Source organism: Geotrypetes seraphini, chromosome 3, assembly GCF_902459505.1.
Source record: "Geotrypetes seraphini chromosome 3, aGeoSer1.1, whole genome shotgun sequence".
Classification (NCBI taxonomy): domain Eukaryota; kingdom Metazoa; phylum Chordata; class Amphibia; order Gymnophiona; family Dermophiidae; genus Geotrypetes; species Geotrypetes seraphini.
This window is the reverse complement of record NC_047086.1, coordinates 64,943,657-64,965,971: the sequence shown is the minus strand read 5'-3', so window position 1 is coordinate 64,965,971 and position 22,315 is coordinate 64,943,657. Positions and strand designations below refer to the sequence as shown.

General features: G+C 41.2%; 1 protein-coding gene across 1 annotated transcript in view; it reads left to right on the top strand.

Annotated features, from left to right (window-relative positions):
* The window catches only part of BEND6 (BEN domain containing 6), a 76,843-nt gene extending 54,809 nt beyond the window's left edge, over positions 1-22,034 (top strand). Inside the window, exons 7-10 of the mRNA XM_033936435.1 lie at positions 2,104-2,296; positions 6,524-6,662; positions 11,787-11,833; positions 21,052-22,034. Of these exons, the coding sequence (XP_033792326.1) occupies positions 2,104-2,296; positions 6,524-6,662; position 11,787 (333 nt within the window). The 3' untranslated portion in view covers positions 11,788-11,833; positions 21,052-22,034. The remainder of the gene's footprint in view (positions 1-2,103; positions 2,297-6,523; positions 6,663-11,786; positions 11,834-21,051) is intronic.
* The last annotated feature ends 281 nt before the right edge of the window (positions 22,035-22,315 follow it).

Below are 22,315 nucleotides of genomic sequence, written 5' to 3'. Positions count from 1 at the left end.
TCCCTCTGAATGAATTCTATTAACCACTACCCTCTAGCTTCTGTCCTTCAACCAGTTTCTAATTCAGTTCACCACTTTGAGCCCTAACTTCAGCCCATCAAGTTTATTCAAGAGTCTCTTATGAGGAACCATGTCAAAGGCTTTACTGAAATCTAAGTAAATTGCATCTACATATTCTTGATCCAGTTTTCTGGTCACCAAGTCAAAGAATTCAATCAGATTCATATGGCACGATTTACCTTTAGTAAAGCCATGTTGGCTCAGATTTTCTAATCCATTAGATTCTAAGAAATTCACTATCCTTTCCTTCAGCAATGCTTCCATTATTTTTCCAATAACTGAAGTGAGGATTACTGGCCTGTAGTTTCCCGCTTCATCTCTGTGACCACTTTTATGAAGAAGGACCACATCTGCTCTTCTCCAGTCCTGCGGATCCTCTCCTGTCTCTAAGGTTTTATTAAGCAAATCTATAAGAGGACCTGCCAGAACCTCTCTGAACTCCCTCAATATCCTGGAATGGATCCCGTCCAGTCCCATGGCTTTGTCCGCCTTCAATTTTTCAAGTTGTTCGTAAACACTTTCTTCCGTGAACAGCGCAGTATCCACTTCATTTTCACATGTAAATTGTCCAGCCAATCACGGTCCTTCTCCAGGATTTTCTTCTATGAACACAGAATTATTTGTTTAGCATGTTTGCTTTTTTCTCATCATTCTCCACATAGCGGTTCATAGTTTCTTTCTGTCTCACAATTCAAATTTTTATCTTCCTCCTTTCACTAATATATCTGAAAACATTTTTGGCTCCCTCTTTTTATTTCTAGCCATTTGTTCTTCTGCTTTCACCGTTTGTATCTTTCTTTTAGCTTCTTTCAGTTTCATCCAGTAGTCCTTTCTGTACTCCTCTTCTTGAGTGGTTTTTTTTTTAATATTTCATCAACGCCAATGCTTTTGCCTTTATTTTCTCTGCCACTAGTTTGGAGAACCATATTGGTTTCCTTTTTCGCTCGTTTTTATTTATTTTCCTCACATAGAGGTCAGTAGCTATTTTTATTGCTCCTTTCATCTTGGACCACTGCTTTTTGACTTATTTATTTTAGGTATTTATATACCACCTATCAAAGTTATCTAAGCGGTTTATAATCAGGTACTCAAGCATTTTCCCTATCTGTCCTGGTGGGATCACAATCTATCTAACGCACCTGGGGTAATGGGTTCCATCACCATTTGTCTGAGCATAGCTCCATGAAGGGCATCCATGATCTCTCTATTTCTTTCTGATTTAGCATCATGACTTGGTCTAAGTCAAAACGTAAAAGTTCCAAATAGGTAACCTGTTCAAGGTTTTGATTATACTTGCTGTACGACTAAGTCTAGGTCGGCCCACCTCCCGTCCTTTCCCCTCCTCTAAAAATGCCTCTTTTTGCTCTGTGCGTTTAGAGGCAAGGGAAAGGCCTAAGCTGGTTTTAGATACGTCTAAAACCAGCTTTGATTATCGGTACTTGGACGATCTGGCTTTTTGATCATTCAAGTACCGATTTAGGCCCCTATTTGGACTTTTTTTTTTTAAATTATGAGCCGCCTAGCGATTAAAAAACAATTAATTAGATGGTTGGTGCCTACAACTTCCAGGTAGGGCATTTAGACTGAGGCACCTACCAGAAAGTAGGCATGGTTAGGGGCGGATCTTGGGCGTGTTTTGCACATAGGCGTCAGTATTTAGGCCACGAACATCCTGGTATTAGATAGGGTGCCAAAGATTTTAAAGCCACTGGTGCCTAAGTCCAACTTAGGCCCCACTAGGCACATTTTTATAAACAGTTCCTAATTCAAAATTGACAGCCACTATGGGCTGCATTGCTTGGTGCCTGAAAAAAAATCTTTATTTTTTTTATTACCCCTATATGTTTAGAATGGAAGCAGGCAGAGCAGAAAAAGAATGGTTTGGTTTTAGAGTATGTTTTGAAAGGTATGTCAGACTGCTTCAGTACTAAAATCAATTAGAAGCTTGTTCTGTTCCAAGAAAAAAAAACCCACACAGTTTAATGTTTATTTGAGGCTCAGGAGAGGAAAATTAAATAAATGTGACTTATCTTTATTTTCCAGTTCAAGATTGAAAAATGGCAGATTGCCCTCTGTAATAAGAGTAAGCCTCAGAAGTTTATCAATGACTTGATGCAAGCGCTATATACCCATGAATACATGGCCACCCACAGCCTGACGGGTGCAAAATCGTCCTCTTCAAAAGACAGAGCGGCAAAGCCAGCCATGAATCAAAATGAAGTGCAAGAAATCATAGGTAAATTTTTTACCACTTTTCCAATGCAGCATGTTTCCTTGCTGATTTAACTTTACATTTTTATTGCTGTAACTTATTTATATATAAATTGAGCACATAATTGTCTTGCAAAAAGTCTAATCAAGACCCTGTTCAGATTCCACAGCACTGTTAGTTCCTTGCAGGTCAAGAAGCTGCTACTGAGAGCTGGAACTCCACCCACCCCTCCCTCCGTCCTTCCTTTGGTACATACAGTAGTAACATAGTCAAATGTCCTACCTACCCAACAAGATCTAAGTGAAAATAACAGCCCTCTACCCTGTATTTGTCAAATTTAATATCTTGTTTAGGTCAAAGTTCATTTCCTCAGAAAAATCCCCTCCAGTTCAGGAGCCTGCTGTATGCCTTCCTTTGCACTCGTGCCATCGTTTGTAAAAAAAAAAACTCGGAGGCCTTTCCTGGAACTTCTTGGAAGCAGTCACTTGCTCAGGGGTGGAGGTTGTATTGCCTAACCCACTGGCTTTCTTCCCTTCCCTCAAGGCCCAGGTGGAAGCATTAGTGTTTTCTCTATGTCAGGTTGAGCTGGTATATACTATACTTAAAGTTTCTTTCTTAGGAAAAGCTAACCTGTGAGAGGGAACCTAGGGATGTCCTTCCTTTATCTCAGCACAACAAACTCCAAAAAATAATTGCCAAGGAAACTTGCAAAGAGACCAACAAAGAGGTAAAAAAATGGTCAAGGGTTCCGAGAGTGGATGTAAGGAACAGAAAGCACTGCAAAAAACTAAATAACTAAAATATAACTTCATAAATTAAGCAGAAACTTTAAAGTGAATTTAGGTACCCTCAGTGTGAGGGGTCAGCGACGGGAGCAATGCTCCAACGCTTCACACAACACGGTAGAGACTAATGGGCCACCACCTGCACACCATCATCAGGTACCTGGGGTGTGCTTCAAATCAAAATAACACTACCACCATGAAAAACAGTGCACAATGAACACAGGTGAATTTAGTCACAATAACCACTCAGGGAACCCCCCAGCTAACTCCCAAAAAATCAAAAGAAAAGCAACTTAGCTTTAATAGAACTTCATCCTACGTCCAGGGGAGCGAGGAGAAGGCAGATGGAACACCACAGAACCAGGTTCAACCAAGCCTGGTTTCGGGAGCACGTCCCTTCCTCAGGAACCCATAATTCAAAACATGAATGGCAGTCCTCAGAGCAAGCTGGTAGGAGGGAGGAGCTGCCACAATATATATGTATAATGATGGCAGTATTCAAAAACCATTGATCTGGGTCAATGGCTCTTTCCAGTGCAATAGGTGAAACATTCTAGACAAGTGGATTTTTCTCTGTGCCTCTTCTGTACTTCACTGAGCTCCTTAGCTCCACCTACAGTTTTTCCCTTCTGCACGCATGCCTACAGGAGTGTGTTCATTTTGCTCTCCCTAGCTCTCCCTATTTTATTATTTTATTCATTGTTTTTAGTCCTTTTTCTTCAGGATTTTTGTGCTCAAAGTGTTTCTTCAACTTTGCCTGCATTGAGAACACACAGACTTATGTCTGTAGCTGACCGGCAAATCCCAGTGGGTACCTGTTAGCCAGCCTGCTTAGTTTTCTTTGATGCTCAGGGCTGTCCCTGAATTTGTCTCACCTACTGTTAAGCAAGGGTCAAGTGCAGGCTGTTAGGCGCACTTGAGAGGCTTGGCGGTGTCTTGAAGGGTGCCAGTTGCGTCTTCTCACCTCTGCATGTCCTAGTGCACATCCGTTAGTCAGCAGGGGTGGAGGTGCAGTCAGGCATAGGCATAGGGTCTGACTGGCAGCCCGATGATCAGCGTTGTAGAGGCATTTCCAGCATGAGGTAGTGATGATCTGATCTACTGTTAGAGAGCTGAAGCAGACTGCAGCACAGATCCACAAACAAGTCACAGTGAGTAAAGGCTGTCGCAGCCTGTGAGGTGAATCGGGGGAGGTCTGAAAAGTGGGGGTTTCAAGGTTTCTGCATGTCTCCCTGTGTTCCCCCATCTGGAAAATCCTAAAATCTCTATTTTTTAACTTTACTGAGTGTGAAAAATATTGCAATTTTGTCACAAATTTCATAGCCAATGAATGGCTCAGACAGTTGGAGAGCAGCAGCATGTACATGAGGCTCTCGGGATTCTATGCTTTTCCAGTGGCCCTGGAAGATTTCCTTGCCTCTGGATTTATGGGGCAAACTTGCACATTCTGATCTTTCCAGCCCACTGCAGATACTTGCAGTTTTACACAATCATTACCAGTTTTTGGTTCTGCCCTTTGGACTAGTGATGGCTCCTCGTACCTTCTCCGGGGTGATAGTGGTTGTAGCAGGTTATTTCAGTAAGAAGGGTATGCAAATATACCATCTTGGATGACTGGCTAATCAGAATTTCCTCATTAGCCAAGAGTCGAAACACGGTGGTTCAGGTAATCCAGGTGCTAGAGGACCTTGGTTGGATTGTGCATTAAAGAAAGGGCAGCCTCTCACCCACACAGTCTTTGGGATACCTGGGTGTTCTCTTCAACATGGCTATGGGCCACAACTGTCTTCCCAGAGCATACAGGCAGAATCTGCGTTCCTGGATTTCTTCACTTCTCCAGCTCCTTCGGTATGGGCCTATCTTCAGGTCCTAGGATCCATGGCTACCACATTGGATGTGGTACCCTAGGCGAGAGCGTGCATGCATCATTTCCAGCATGTCTTACTTGCTCGCTGGGCTCTGTACAAGGATACGTTACAAATCAGTTTTCCCTGGACTCTGGAGGCTTGGGCCAGCATGATTGATGGCTTCTCCAGCAATCGCTATGCAAGGGCGTACTCCTGCATATTGCCTCCTGGGTCATGGTGCCAATAAATGCCAGACTTTGGGGCTGGGGAGCCCACTGTACGCTGCATCCCCTTCAGGGGTATTGGATGCCCTCTCAGTGGAAATGGTTGATCAACCGGTTGGAGCTCAGAGCCATTTGGCTGGTTCTAATGCACTTGCAGAAGACTCTGGAGGGCCAAGTGGTGACAGTCTTCTCTGAGAATGCAACAGCAGTAGCCTTTGTCAACTGCCAGGGAGGTGCCAGGAGCAACTCTCTGGCTTAGGAGGCCTGCCTTCTCTTTCCGTGGGTGGAATGCCACCTTCAGGTGCTCTCAGCAGCGCATGTGGTAGAAGTTGACATTGTTCAGGCCAACTTACCCAGCAGACAGCCCTTGGATCAGGGTGAGTAGGTGCTGGCCCTGGCAGCATTCCAAGCCATTGTGCGACGCTAGGGTTGTCCACTTCAACCTCATGGCAAAGAACATGAAAGCAGATAGATTCTTCAGTTGAAGATCCAAGCTCGGAATCGAGGGTTTTGATGCTGTTGTACAGCTGTGGCTTCAGGGAATCCTTCTGTATGTCATAACATAACATCATACTTATTAACCACTTAACCATGAGTTCTGTGCGGTTTACAAAAGATAAAAAATAAGAACAAATTAAGGATGACTGAAGGAAAATTAATTGATCAAATATTTAGAAAAAAAGATATGTTTTCAATTGAGTTCTATTCCCTTATTTTCACAATGTTTACTCGCCCCTTCTCAGCTTATTATATATATCACCTCTCCTCCACCTCCAGTCCCTTTCTTATGTCTTATCCCATTTCTTCCTTTATTTCTTCATTTCTACCCTCTATCTTCTTTCTTTGTCTCTCACCCTTTTCCAGTTTCCATTGCCCATGCTTCTACCTCATACCTGGTATCCATTCTCATGGTGGATTCTTTGTGGACTGCAAGATGTTTTATTGGGCCAATGTAAAATTAACTCTAAAATGATGACCATATAGATTCCTTGTATAGTTTTGAAACAATTGGTGTGGCTTCAAAAATTCAGAAATAAAAATAGGATGTAAATTCAGATGCATTAGAAATAAATAAATAAATTTATTTATTTAAAAGATTTCTTAACAGCCTATAGCTAGGCGGTTTTACAAAAAACAATCATATTAAAAAAACATACAACACATGTTATACAAACAATAAATACAACAATTCCTTCGTATCAGCCATTATTTACGGCATTCAACAACGTATCAATACAAGAACATCATAACCCAGGATAGACGTTTATTGAAATGCTTCTACAAATACTGTAGTTTAGTTTCTTAAACTTCTGAAAAACTACAAGAGCTCTTAGCGGTCCAGTCAACTTATTCCACAGCATTACTTATTTCACAGTTCTTTCTTTTATTTCACAGGAGTTACAAAACAGTTATTTCCAAATATGGATGATGCTTTAATCAGAAGAATGATGGGACAAAAGCTAAATAACTGTACCAAGAAGCAAAATTCAAGCAAAGAGCACAACTCACTTGCTTTTGAGAACCATAGTTCTTGGTAAGACTGTCAAATCTGAGATGAATTTACTAAAGGTTGATTTTTGTCTATTGTGGCAGGCTGAGTAATAGAAGTATTATAAAGGAAATTACATAGTAGTTGACCACAGAGAAAAAAACAATCCAGTTTTCCCAGCTATCTTTATTCATATTACAAGAATATTTCCCAGTTGTAGAAGCTTAACTGCTTTTGAGACTTAACTTCTTTGCCATAAGAATAGATTTCTAATGTTCTGGATAGATGACTTCACAATTTTTTATCCTCAGTCCAACAACCAGATGCCCGCTTCCAATCTCCTTAATGTAGAAAGCTACACATTTAAACAACCAGACTTCTAGGTCTATGTGGCTGTGCAAGACAGTACCTGGTCTCTACCAATTTGTCAGCACCCTATAGTTGTTTCCTAGTGAATTGCAGCCTGATGGTACTGACCTGATTAGCTCCTGCCCTGCTGTAATGCTGCGCTATGCTTTCTACTACCCCCTTACCCCCCCAACCACCACCACCACCATCACTTTATTTGGTCATTCTCATCTCCCCTCTTGCCCCCCACTCTTGAGAGAGTGAAAGATTATATGTTAGCAATTTTGCAAGTTCCTAACTCTGTTCTTATCACTCTTTCGGACTGACAATAAAAAGGAGCATCCATTCTGTCCAGTGTCACCCTGATGCAGTGCCATAAATCTCAGCCGATCTGTGGTTGTCCCTTCACTTCTTCACCAGCAGGGACATCTGTTGGAGTACTGGATCAAATAAAAAGAGGAAATGTGTAAAGAAAAGCTTGCATGCTAGAGTACTACTAGATCATAGGCATATTAATTTGGCCTGTCATTTCAGTTAAACCAAGCTTGTTTCAGTTAGGAGTTAGGCCAGACATGGTCAAACTACAGCCCGTGGGCCATATCCAGCCCGTTTAGTATTTTAATCCGTTCAGAGGCGGCCGTAGTTTTCCCATGTCTTCCATAGCCCTTTCTCTTACCATCATCATGCGCAGTGGCCCCGTTCTGTGGCGGTTTGTGTGACTGACTGAGAGGGAGCACGCGCGAGCTGAGTAGTTCGAGTCCCGCGTTCGTATGTGTGCGAGAAAGAGAAGAGACTGCGCAGCCGAGACAGAATCGTCCGTCCCTCTGGCAAACCTCGACGTTTTAGGCTTTGCACACTCTTTCAGCCACGGTCAGTCACGCGCATGAGCAGCGGCACAGGGAGGAGGAGGAAGAAGAGAAGGAGCTGGGACATCAGCCCAACATGGTCCGGGAAACCAAGCACCTCTGGGTGGGCAACTTACTTGAGAACGTACGGGAGGAAAAAATAATCGATCATTTAAATGGTGAGTGGTCCGGCATGCTCCCCTGTGGGGGAGAGGGCATATCTTTTTCACAAGGGGGGGGGGTTGAAGAAGGGAATAATGAATCTCATCAAAAACAATAATAATCACTTTTAAAAATCCCAAATTCCTCTTTTCCCGCAGCGCCTTTTAGCCTTTCAGTGACAGTGTCAGAATGATTTTCTGATGAGTTATTGAGCTTCCCAGTATCAACCTGGATATTCTCTCTCTTTGGTAACTTGCCTAGTATGGCTGAATTAGAAGGAACTCTCATTCCATTTACATCAGCTTTGGGAAAAGGCATAGTCAAATTCTTGGTTGCTTTTTCCTCTGTTCCATTTATGCTTTCTTTCTCAGCTACATATATCGTGAGTAAGATATCTGGCTTTGTACCTTTACCCTTCCCCTGAAATTCCTCTTTCAGTCCAACCTGAGGAAATTTTGTTGGGATAGATACCTTAATATCCCCAGCTTGTCCCTTGGCTGCTCTAGTGACCAGATCACTCACTTTACTCGTAATTTTACTTCCGAGTGTAATGGATAGGTTTCCTGCTAGTTTTTTAACAGCAGTTGGTATGGGTTGGTATTGCGGGGAGCAAGAGGGAAAGGCTCACAGAAATGACAATATCGTAGCAAATCCTCGCGCACCGTGGGTCGCCCGACCTCTCTGTCAAATTTAAGAACTCATTGTGGCCCACGAGTCAAAAAGTTTGCCCACCCCTGAGTTAGGCTGTACCATGAACCTAGAGCTCCTTCCATATTAGATGCAGGACAAATTGTAGCCTGTTTAGAATGGCACAGGGCCAGTTGTAGAACCTCACTTCCTTGCACTCAAAAGAAACATTGGCCTCCTAGCAGGAAATCTTTTCCTGAAGTAACTTTAGTGAGGAGTCTGCCAACCCTGTGGTACTGACAGACCTTAGGACACCTTCTCCATTGTTTCCATATAAACACCTTGTTACCATGGAGCTGGGTGTCACATGACCTTCAATTCATGCCTGTGGTGCTAGAGACATTTGCCTATGTTGCTTATTCCTAAATCTAGCCTGGTTTCTGGTTGGTCTCTTCACTAGTCAGTACCCAAACCTCAATGTGTCCTACCACCACAACTTAACATAAGAGTTGCCAAACTCAGACCAAGCGAATATTCATCCGGTTCAGTGTCCTGTTTCCAACAATGATCATCCCAAGTCACAAGTACCTGGCAAGATCCCAAACAGTAAAACAAATTTTATGCTGCTTATCCTAGGAGTAAGCAATGGATTTCTTCAAGTCCATCTTAATAACGGCTTATGGACTTTTCTTTTAGAAAGTTATCCAAACCTTTTTTAAACTCTGCTAATTGCTTTCACCACATTCTCTGGCAATGAAATGCAGAGCTTAATTACACATAGACCACATGGTCTTTATCTGACTTCATTTTTCTATCTAGTCTGCCTAACCATGCCATCTACTATCCCCTCCTCTCCCTTAAAGATCCAATGTACTTTTTCCAAGCTTCTTGAATTCAGACACATGTTGAGTGAAGGAATATTTTCTCCATTTTGTTTTAAATCTACACTTTGTAGCTTCATTGTACAGAATGACACAGGGACAAATTTGTTCCCATTCCCGCAGGAACTCAATTTCTCCGTCCTGTCCCCGTGAGTTTTGTCACTGTCCTTGTCCCTACCCCATTCCTGTAAGCTCTGCCTTAATCGCACAAGCCTCGAACACTTATGATTTTAAAGTGTTTGAGGCTTGTGCAGGTGAGGACAGAGCTTGCACGAATGGAGCAGGGACAGAAAAAAAAACTCACAGGGATGGGATGGGAAAATGAGTTACTGGGAAAAAATTTGTCCCCGTGTCATTCTCTACTTCATTGCATGCCTCCTAGTCCTAGTATTTTTTGGAAAGAACATAAGAACATAAGTATTGCTGCTGCTGGGTCAGACCAGTGGTCCATCATGCCCAGCAGTCTGCTCACGTGATGGCCCTTAGGTCAAAGACCAGCTCCCTAACTGAGACTAGCCCTACCAGCATACGTCCTTGTTCAGCAGGAACTTGTTTAATGTTGTCTTGAATCCCTGGAGGGATGTTTTCCCCTATAACAGCCTCCAAAAGAGCGTTCCAGTTTTCTACCACTCTCTGGGTGAAGAAGAACTTCCTTACGTTTGTACGGAATCTATCCCCTTTCAACTTTAGAGAGTGTCCTCTCGTTCTCCCTACCTTGGAGAGGGTGAACAACCTGTCCTTATCTACTAAGTATATCCCCTTCAGTACCTTGAATGTTTTGATCATGTCCCCTCTCAATCTCCTCTGTTTGAGGGAGAAGAGGCCCAGTTTCTCTAATCTTTCGCTGTACAGCAGGTCCTCCAACCCATAACCAATAAGCAAGTGATTCACATCTACCTATTTCACGCCATTCAGTATTTTATAGACTTCTTTTATATTTCCCCTGAGCCTTCACTTCACAAGGCTGAAGAACCCTAACCTTTTTAGCCTTTCCTCATAGAGAAGTCTTCCCATCCCTTTAATCATTTTTGTCGCTTTTCTCTGTACCTTTTCTAATTCTGCTATATCTTTTTTGAGATTTGGCGACTTGAATTGCACACGGTATTTGAGGTGTGGCCACACCATGGAGCAATACAAGGGCATTATAATATTCTTCTCTTTGTTTTCCATTCCATTCTTGAAAATTCCTGACATTCCATTTGCTCTCTTAGCTGCTGCCACACAGTCAGTTGAGTGTGTCAACATATCCTCAACAATGACACCTAGATCCTTTTCCTGGGCGGTGACTCTTAATGTAGATCCCAGTATCACATAGCTATAGTTTGGATTCCTCTTTCCCACATGCATCACTTTATACTTACTCACATTAAACGTCATCTGCCATTTTGATGCCCAGTTTCACAAGGTCCTCTTGCAATTTTTCACAATCCTCTTGCAGCTTAATAACTTTGAAGAACTTTGTGTAATCAGCAAATTTAATTATCTCACTAGTTATTCCTATCTCTAGATCATTAATATATTAAAAAGCAGCCTTCCCAGCACAAACCCCTGGGGAAACCCACTATTTACTAGAGCTACCCGATTCCCAATTCAAATCGATTCACTCATTCATGTGCTCTTGGCCCTGGATATCCAGACTCCTAGTTCTTTCTCTGAAAGATAAATACCTAATACAATTTCAATATAAAGTTTTTATGGTACTTGATTTAAGCACAAGAGATGCAAGTCTGTCACTGTCATCACCAGTGCCTCTCCTTCTCTCTGCCCCCCTCCCCCAGCATACCTCTGTAAAGGGTTACCAGATGGAGGGATTTCCAAAAACGGCTGTTTGTCTGGGCTTTGGAAGGCCTCCAAACTCCGGAGGGCCTCTGAGCATGTGCAGACATCAAAGACATCACACACATGCGTGTGATGTCATCAGACAATGTCCATGCATACTCAGAGGCCCTCTAGACACAGCCTGAGTTTAGTGTGCTTGGGCTAAAAAAAAAAGTTTGCAAGATACTGCTGTAGGGGAAACAGCAGGGGAAATTATTTTATCCCTCAAAGAGGAAAGTTAGCAAAAGTATTCAGTGATTTCCTTACTGTGTGCTTAGGTTGTGCTCTAATCTGGTCCCTTATACCATAGTCACGAGCTTCTAAAATGATGAGCAAGATGCAGGAGCCTTGAGAGTTACCATGGCTTCCTCCTGCTTATTCTAGGTGGTGCAGGATATGTCTTATCTCTCTAGGATGGTCTAGCATGAATTATATGAAAAGTGAAATGTAAACTTATCTTCTAATGTCCTTTCATTTAATCCTACCAGATCAGTTCAGAAAAAACCCTGGAATGCTGCAGTGATTGAGGTGTAAGGTAATATCTTGTTCTTGGGTTAGTGGACAAAGATAGGTTCGACTATATCCATTTTGGTTTTCGTTGTGTTTGAAAATCCCATACACAACAAAATAGAGCAATTTTTAGTTCTTTTTTAACCTGAAGCTTTAGCATTGACAAAGGTTTGTCGAAGAGTTGAAAGCTGTACTTGCTGTACCTCCCTATAAGAAAAGTGAAGTCAGCTTTAAGCTTTCATTCTGTCTCCACCTTGTCTGGCAGGACTAAAAAATTAACAGATGAATTTAAATGTCACCTTCCATGTGTATCTCTGTATGAGGGTCAGTGAAGGAATCATAGTACCTTTACAAATTGCAATGAAGATGTAAGCACAGGAAGATAGACTATTGGTCCCCAGTTAGAAAGTCTTACAAGCTGAGCCTGAGAAATCCATTAATAAGTTGTACAGCAGTGGCATACCTAGCATATGTGACACATGGAACCAATCATTTCTTAACATTCCACTCCTTTATATGATTTTTATCCACAAGTCGCACAAGAGTGTACCTAGAAAAAAGCAGCATCTTGTACTCTGCAGTAAGCATTAGAACATCAATATGCTCCTTGTAAACCTAAAACAAGCCAGATTAGTACAGATTGATCCTGCACAGTCAATGCTAAAAGAAAACCATGTCTTTTATACACACAGAAACACCCTTGCTCAGTATGGAATAAATTACAAATGAAAAATAGGATTATGTAGACAAAAGTTAAACTGAACCACCATGAAGCCAGACTCTGCATACAATACAACACCAAAGAAACAGTGAGACATGTTCCCTAATATTATGCAAAATATAAAGACAGCAGATGTAAATTTGGAAAAAAAATAAACCTGAGAAATAACAATCATCACTTTACAAATTAACAAATAAATTAAAACAAAAAGAAAATAAGATAATACCAATTAATTGGGTTAATACATTTCTCAATTACCTTTCAGAGGCCAAAACTTCCTTCCTCGGGTTAGTAAAGTATACTGTTGTTATGGTATTTTGTCCTGACCTGAAGAAGGGTTTTGGTCTTTGAAAGTTAGTCAAAAATGTATTAAAATTAGCCCAATAAAAGGATCATCTTACTTCAAGTTCAAGTTTATTCTTGATATACTGCAATTTCAATTCACTTCAAAGAGGTTTATATTGTATTAATAATATTAGATCGGATAGATTAGATAGGAAAAAGAAAAAGAAAGTGGAAGAAATACAATAAATTAAAGGAAAGTTAACAGGACTGTCCTTTATTGCTCCGCAAGTCATCATCCCAATGGATGTGAGGGTAGTAGAGAAGAACCAAATCAATTTCAAGCATATGCATCTCTGAAAAGGAAGGTCTTCAGTGAAGATTTGAATGTGGCAATCCAATGTTTCTTGTCTGATAAAGGGAGTGCACTAACTTGGGAGAATTGTTGGATATGAGTATGTGAGTGAGAGGGATAGAGATGATGCACATGGGGAAAGGAAGAAAGAGGAAAATTCATGCTGCCTCATGGTGTATCCCGACCGATCAGGTTTCTTTCAGAACAGGACACCAACCGCTCAGGAGCAAGAGGTGGTTTGGCGTCCTGTTCTGAAAGAAACCTGATCGGTCGGGATACACCCTGAGGCAGCATGAATTTGTGAAACGCTGGCCACCGTTGGTGTACCGATCAGTGAAGATAAGTGGAATAATTCCTCTTATTATTTAATTTTCGTTGGCACATTACAGCACAGCATAAGACTTTATTACACAATGAAAGTTTTTTGCCAGTGAGGTGAACGCTCGACCACCTCTTTGAGCCATTTTGGTGAGGTGGGAGGGCACTTTCTGAGAATTTTCCTTCATTTTTTGGATTGAGTTAGGTCTATGCTGTTCCTGTCTTACATTTTTGGACATCTTCACACTCAGTGTTGAAAGTGTTTACTCTATTATATATTGCATATTTTAAAGTCATCTGCCTTGACCTCTTTGAAAAAAAAAACCTGAATATAAATGATAATTAACATTTTCTCTGTTTACAGTGTGCTTTGTGGGTTTTTTTTTAAATTTTGTGGTTACCATTATTTATTAATAAGATTACATTGTGTGTATATGAAAAATGAATGGAAGACATTTCATTACAATTAGTACTATTATTATGGGGTGGGATCAGGGGCGGAGCTTGGGTGGGTCAGGGATGTAGCTTGGGCGGGGGTACTTGGTTGATATTTGTTAGACTTGGGGGGTACTTGGCTTAAAGAAGTTGAGAAACTTGGATATAGAACTTGAAGTTTGCTATTGGACGATAGTTGGTAATGTCTGTTATAGGTTTATTATAGTCTTTCAATTTGGGTTATAGGTAAGTAAGGACACATACTGGATGGGGATGAGGATAGAGTTAGATACTGGAGGGGATGAGGGAAAGAGATGGTAAGCTGTAGGAAGACACAATGAAAGGAGGGAAATTGAGGAGTGGACAGAGGCAGAAACTAAATTGAGAAGGAAGAAATTGTAGCTGTGTTGATAAACATTTATAAACAGAAAATGTAAATCCTCAACAGTGGTGTAGCGAGGGAGGTTAGCACCTAGGAGAGTAGCGCCCTGCATTGCTGAGCTGTGCACCCCCACTTTTTCCTGTCACTAGAGCACCCCCTGCACTCTTTCCACTGCTTGAGTGCCCCCCCAGTACCTCTTGAAATGTTCGCTAGTGCGAGCAGCATCTTCCACCTGCTGGCTACGGCTCCCTTTTGATGTCACATACTAGTCCCATGACCAGGAAGTGATGTCAGAAGGGAGCCGAGGCTGGCACAAGCAGCAAGTGGAAGATGCTGCTCACACTGGCGAATGTTTAAAGAGGTACACAGGGGGGCAGAGAGGAAAGGTGCCGACAAACCCTGTGAAGATGGCGCCTGGGGTAGTCCCCCCCCACCTTACTATACCACTGATCCTCAACTCAAGGCACTATCAGAAGAGGATCCAATACTAAATGACCTAATACCAGATAACTACAAAATTCACATGCTAAACCGTGAAGACCGCAGAGGGGGAGGACTAGCAGTCATCCTCAAGGAAGAACTCGAACTTGAATTAGTTGATTCCAAGTTAACCAACCAACTAGAAACATTAGCATGCAAAATTAGCAATAAGGACCTAGAAGAGTACCTCTCCTGTATTCTATTTTATGTACCGCCAAAATGCTGGTCAAAGGCCAGAGAAGACTTCTATGAATTCATCCTACACAACTCAATCACTCCGTCTTACAATATAATAGCAGGAGACGCAAACCTACATTTAGAAAACGAGGAAAATCCCGACACAAAAGATTTTAAAAACTTCCTATCCGCACTTAACTTCTTTCTCCCTTCATCCACACAAACCCATGAAAAAGGCCACCAGCTAGATTTGGTAGCTATGTCCTCAAAAGAAATCCTAAATCCCACTATTTCCATATCAATCGGCAGCTGGAACCACGACATCTGGTCCGACCATTACACCTATTACTTTAATTTAATCTGGAACCAACCTAAAGAAAAAACTCACCCAAGGATAAAAAAAGAACGTCTCACAAGGGGCCACATTAATCCAGAGGAATACTGGGCCCACTATGAAGCATACGAGGTGATGAATGAAGAAGGTGAATTCTGGGAACAGTGGTCAAAAACAAGCACAACTATCTTAGACAAAATAGCTCCCAAACAAAACAGAACAAACCGCTCAAATAAATATAACAATTGGTTCGACTCCGAACTACAAAAAATGAAACAATCAACACGACGACTAGAAAGGATCTGGAACAAATCAGGTGAAAAATCTGACAGGAACAATTGGAGAGCAAACATAAAGGAATATAAACAACTGATAAAAGAAAAAAGGAAAAAATTCTACTCATCCAAAATATATACATCCAACACAAGTTCAAAAGGAATTAACACTCATGAATTGTTCAATCTAGTTAAAAATTTATTTGACACCACACGCCACAGTCAATCAACGCTCGACACAAAACTTCCATCAACAGACGATCTAGCACAACACTTCAACTCAAAAATTGTGAACCTAAGGAACAACGGCCCAACAAACAACAGATGAACAGCAAATAGCCAACATACATGAAAACGAAACACCAGTAGACATGTATTGGAACTCCTTTCAGGACATAGAATGGAACAGCTTCATAAAACTCTATAACAAATATACCAAATCAAACTGCATCCTAGATCCCTGTCCACCCTACATAATGAAAGCAGCCCCTTTAGACTTTAAAATAACACTATGGACTCATATGTCCAACAATTTCAAAAACGGAAAATTCCTATAAAAAAATGGCCACATTATAATCACCCCAATCCCAAAAAATCATAAACTACCCCTAACATCAGCAACCAACTATAGACCAGTAGCATCTATCCCATTTTTCGTAAAAATAATGGAAGGCTTGGTACAAACCCAACTGATGGACTACCTAGATCGGTTCTCACTGCTACATGAAACCCAGTCAGGCTTCAGACCTCTGTTCAGTACTGAGACGGTGATAGCAGCAATCTTTTTTTTTTTTTTTTTTTTTTTAGTTCAATGGTTTTATTGAATATTATAGGAATTATAAACAGAAAGCAGTTCAAACATATAGATCATAATAAAAATCATGTATCAAATATTCGTATCTACAATCATTTGAATAAAACTAGATTAATGAGAAGGATCCAGAGTATCTGGAACTGCTTAGAAAAGGAATAGAAGAAGACAGAGAAGCAGGAGGGATAAGAGAAAGAGAGAGAAATATAAAGAAAGAGAATGAGAAATAGAGAGAGATATAGAGAGAGAAAGAGAGAGGCAGAAGTGTCTATAGAGCAGAACGAACATATGAATCTAGGAATGTCCAAGGTGATTTGTTTCGTGTCAAATTTGTGGAAGATCGAGAAAACAATTTCTTTTCATATGCATAAGATTCAAATTTATGGTACATACTCAAGGAGTTCCACCAAAAGGTGTAGTCTAGCAATGAGGATGATTTCCAGTTTTTCAGAATATGCATTAGAGCTGTCACGAACATGGTGTCAATGAGTTTAGGCGGGCAATTTGATTGTGCAAAACATGGGTGTTGAGAACGAAGAATTATAATATCCATGGAGATCACTTCTGAACATTTAGTGACAGATTTTATGGTATCCCAAATACGAAGCCAAAAGGAATGAACCATATTGCAGTGGAAAAGCATGTGATCGAGAGTTCCGGGTGCTTTCAGACAGTTCCAACAGGTAGAATCTTGTTGTAGATTCGCTTTCCACTTACGATATGGAGTCCATACTGCATTCCACATAACAAAGTACATTGATTGTGAAACTCTGGATGATAAAAGAGGACGATTTGTGGAAGACCAGAAGAGTTCCCAATCTATTTCAGAAAGCGTGGTTTTCAAAATAGAGTCCCAATGGTTCATAGATTGAGTTGAAAAAGTGAAGAAGTGATCTCTTAGTATACCATAAAAAAGAGATATTGCCTTACCCTTCAGTAAAGCCAGAGTAGACCAATGGCGAACAGTATGAATAGAGGTCATAAAATCAGGGCGTGTATGTATATTATCTAATATTCCAGTAAGCATAAGCCATTGTGATCGTACAGAGGATGGGAGTGAGTATGTGGAACGGAAAATATCAAAGGGGACAAAAGAATTAGAGGAGATCAATTGATGAACAAACCACACACCCGCCCGCTGCCACCTTTTCCATGAGAGGGATCTTCCATTGATCTGAATTTTAGAGTTATTCCAAAGGGACATGAGTGGGCCTTCATCAGCGTGAATTTCAGCCGCTGCATCTAATAGGCATAAAGCATGCTGCGTTGCACATAATAAAGAATACCTTCTCAAGTGTCTAGGTATTGACACTGTAAGAAAGCACGAGACATGTAGTGGTGTACATAAAAAGCGTTCCATTTCGAACCATGCTGGTTGATCTTGAGGGTTCGAGTCAACTATCCATTGAGCTCCATATTTGGCTAATGATGCAATGTAATAGTAGTAAAAATCTGGTAGATTTAGGCCGCCATTAATCTTAGAGGCCTTCAGCTTGGCGAGAGCAATACGAGGTTTTTTCTTGTTCCAAATAAATTCAGAAATTTTCATATTAAGCCAATGAAAGAATTTTTTCTGGCATAAAAGGGGAAGCATAGAAAGAATGTAATTAATTTGTGGAGCCAGAGTCATTTTAATGGAGGCTATTCTACCCCACCAGGACAGATAAAGCGGAGACCAACGCGTTGTAGTATTTAAAATTAAATTTTTGATTTTGGCTATGTTAAGATCCTGAGCATGATCTGGATCTTTATGAATTAGGATTCCCAAATATTTCACAGCTCCTTGTGACCATGGAAAAGAGAAGTGAGCTAGATCTGAGAAGGAAATATGGTCATTGAGAGGAAAGATCTCCGACTTCTCCCAGTTGACAGAGTATCCCGAGAGACGAGAATATTGGGAAACTATGTGAATGAGATGGGGTAGAGAGAAAAGGGGATCTCTGAGAAAGAGGAGAACGTCATCGGCATAAGCTGCCAATTTAATGTCTCGATTGGATGAGGGAATACCTTTTATTAGGGAACACTGTCGGATAGCAGATAATAAAGGTTCCAATGCTAGATCAAATAATAATGGTGAAAGGGGACAGCCTTGACGGGTACCTCTGTAAAGGGAAAATCTATTAGAGAGAGAGTTATTAATCAGGATACGGGCCGTGGGTTGACGATATAATGTTTCTATCCAATTTGTGAAAAAGGAACCAAAGTTGTACCATTTCAGTACTCGGAATAAGAAAGGCCACTCCACTCGGTCAAAGGCCTTTTCAGCATCGATGGCCAGGCCAATCACAGGCTCCGACATTGTTTTAGCGTGAGCATTTATATGATGAAATAAACGTATATTATCTCCTATATATCTTTGTTTGATGAATCCTGTTTGATCTTTATGTACGAGGGTTGGGATCACTGTGTTAAGTCTTAGTGATAGAATTTTCGCCATGATTTTGTAATCCAAATTGAGGAGAGAGATAGGACGAAAATTTTTAACCATAGTAGCATCCCTATCTGGCTTGGGAATAACTACAATGGTGGCCTCAGTGAAGTTAAATTGTTTGTCCGGAGTGGAGTGGAGGAAATCATAATATGTTAGAAGTTGAGGTGCCAAGAGAGCTCGGAAACTTTTAAAAAACTCACCAGTAAAACCATCTGGTCCAGGGGCTTTCCCAGCGGGTAAGGAAGATATAGCAGTCTCAATCTCATTTGTAGTTATAGGAGCATCTAGTTTTGTTTTAATAGATTCCGATATAGTCGGATGATTTAAAGAAGCAAGAAAAGAATCTATGTCCGAATCAGGGGCCGAAGACTCAGAATGATATAGGGCAGTATAGAATTTTTCAAATTGGGAGGAAATCAACGGTCTGGTTCTTACTAATTGTCCTGATGGGTCTTGAATAGCTGAAATGTGTAAACGTTTTGATTTGGTTTTGAGATATCTAGCTAAAGGTATATAAAGCTAAAGATAGCAGCAATCTTAGAATACCTACGTAACCTATTTAGCAAGGGCCACAAAGCCTTAGTGATGCAATTCGACATGAGCTCAGCCTTCGACTTGGTAGATCACAAAAAACTACTACAATGTTTAGATTCAATCGGCATCGGAGGCGAAGTGCTGGACTGGTTCCGAGGTTTCCTCACGACCCGCACCTATCAAGTCCGCTTCAATTGCAATCTCTCAAAAACATGGAGAAACCCATCAGGTGTTCCACAGGGATCCCCACTACTCTTCAACGTCTACATAGCTTCATTAGGTACGCAGCTAACCCAGCGAGGCATAAAAGTATTCAGCTATGCAGACGATTTCACAATCATAATCCCATTTACGGCATCCCCCTCTGAAACCATCCCCAAAGCAACTGAAGCGCTAAACACGATGGAACAATGGACCACAGATTTCAAACTGAAGCTCAATTCAGAAAAAACTAAATTCTTCATAGCCTCGCCACACGCACAGAATACGACAACATCACTACACATTAACAATCTAAACTACCCCATTCAACCAACGATGAAGATCCTAGGAGTAATACTAGACCAAGGCCTAACCATGAAAGACCACATAGACTCCTTAATCAAAAGAGGGTTCTTCACTCTCTGGAAACTTAAGTCCATTAAGGCGTACTTCCACACTTCAGCTTTCAGAATGCTAGTACAATCCCTAATACTAAATCACCTGGACTATTGCAACATCACCCATCTGACGATCCCCCAGAAGCAAATGCAAAGACTACAACTGATACAAAATGCAGCAGTCAGGATGATTTTCGGGCTGAAGAAGTCCGATCACATAACCCCTTCTTACCGACTCCTACACTGGCTGCCGATGGAGGCGCACACAAAGTTCAAGCTAGGATGTCTCTGCTTCAAAGTATTAAATGGTCTAGCCCCAAAATACATTACAGACCTCTTCTCATTCCCAACCAACAGACATGAAAGAAAAACACACATGAAATTTGTCTCCCCACCGGCTAGAGGGTGCAAATATAAGAGACACCATCAACAACTGCTATCATATCAAGCAGCCATATGGGGTAAAGACCTAGAAAAACTAATCACGCACACAAACAACTATGAAGAATTCAGGAAACACCTAAAAACTTACCTATTCGTGAAATACCTAGGTAACGAACCGGAACACCAACCCCCCTCGTAACATCATCACATACCTGAACTTGCAAACTGTTTACCCCCAACCCCTAATCACTAACCATGAACACTCTATTCAATTTACGGAATATGTCTACTTCTGTGTAAACAGCTTGGCACTTCCTGGCCTTGCAACACACAAACTGTCGTTAACATTATTAATGTCATCAGATGTATATTGCTATTCTCTATAATCGTTGTACGAGATGTACACTGCTATACTCTTTAATTCATTGTACGTATAGTTTCTCTTTATTGTATTTACAGTTTCTTATATTGTAAACCGCCTAGAAGTCGCAAGATAGCTGGCGGTATATAAAAATAAAGTTATTATTATTATTATTATTATTTGTTCGCCTGCTCACCAATTCCTCCTAGATTTTTTTCCTTCTCTATCATTCCCTCCCCCTCCTCCCCACGTTACGAGTGGACCGCCCCTTTCCCTTGGTATGCCACTTGTGTACAGTAACAATCAAAACCAGACTATTTTCAGTCATTGTTACATTCAATTCTTTTTGCTTTTAAATTTTTAGACATCATGATGCAACTGAGAAATTTGCTCCACAAATCTACATGACTCCAATTTCCTTTAAGAGCTGTGCTAATGTATATGCGCATCATGCTGCAAAGGTTAAATCTGTGGCAGAATCTAAGCTGTGTGTATTACTATGGGAGGAGGAGGAACACATCGAGAGATGCATCCTGTGGTCTTATGGAGATGTCTTTTAGACCTTCAAAATAAAGACTTTGGTTTGCAAAAGAACTGTTATTCATTTGAATATACCATTTTAGGGCTCCTTTTACGAAGGCGCTTTAGGGCCCTAACGTGCAGAATAGTGCGCGCTAAAATGCTGTGCATGCTAGCCACTACTGCCTCCTCTATAGCAGGCAGTAGTTTTTCGGCTAGCGCACGCTTCGTAAAAGGAGCCTTTAGTCTAAGCTTTTCTCAATAATAATATTTTATCCATGGCTTTGTTTTGTTGTTATCAAGAGTGCTATCTTTATAAGTCTTTTATAGGGGTACCTGCAGCTAGCCCTTTAATGATGAGAAGCATTCACTCTGCCCTGGGAGAGGACTAAGTAGCGGAACTTATAATGCTAAACATTGTTGTATTTTTTTAAAGTAGTAACAAGATGCGTTTTTATAAAATGACTTTTTATTCCAAAACATTAGGACTGTAATTTCTAGCCTCTTTTTTTAAAACCAGAGGATGTTCTTGCTTTTCTGGTCCTTTTACTAAGGTGCGCTAGTGCGTCTTAGCACGCGCTAAATGCTAACGCGGCCATTATATCCTATGGACATGTTGCCACGATTTAGAATTTAGCGCACACTAAGAAGCACTAGCGTGCCATATTAAAGGGACCCCTTTGACTTTGCTTGATGGAATATGTTCTTTTTCACCCAAAGGGTAGTGGACACTTGGAATGCGCTACCGGAGGAAGTGATCAGGCAGAGTACGGTACAGGGATTCAAGCAGGGATTGGATGGATTCCTGAGGGATAGAGGGATCGTGGGGTACTGAGTAAACCAACCTGGTCGTGCATGTGCAAGACCGGAGGGCTAGGACTTCGATAGGAGGGCAGAACTTAAATGGGAAACCAAGGTGGCAGGGGAGCCCCTTCTGATGATTCAGACAGGCCTTGACCTGTTTTTGGCCACCGCGGGAGCGGACTGCTGGGCAGGATGGACCTGTGGTCTGACCCGGCAGAGGCACTGCTTATGTTCTTATGTCCATTGTAATGATGGTGTATGTCTATAAACTCTGGTTTTGTTCTGTGTATGTGATGAGACCATGC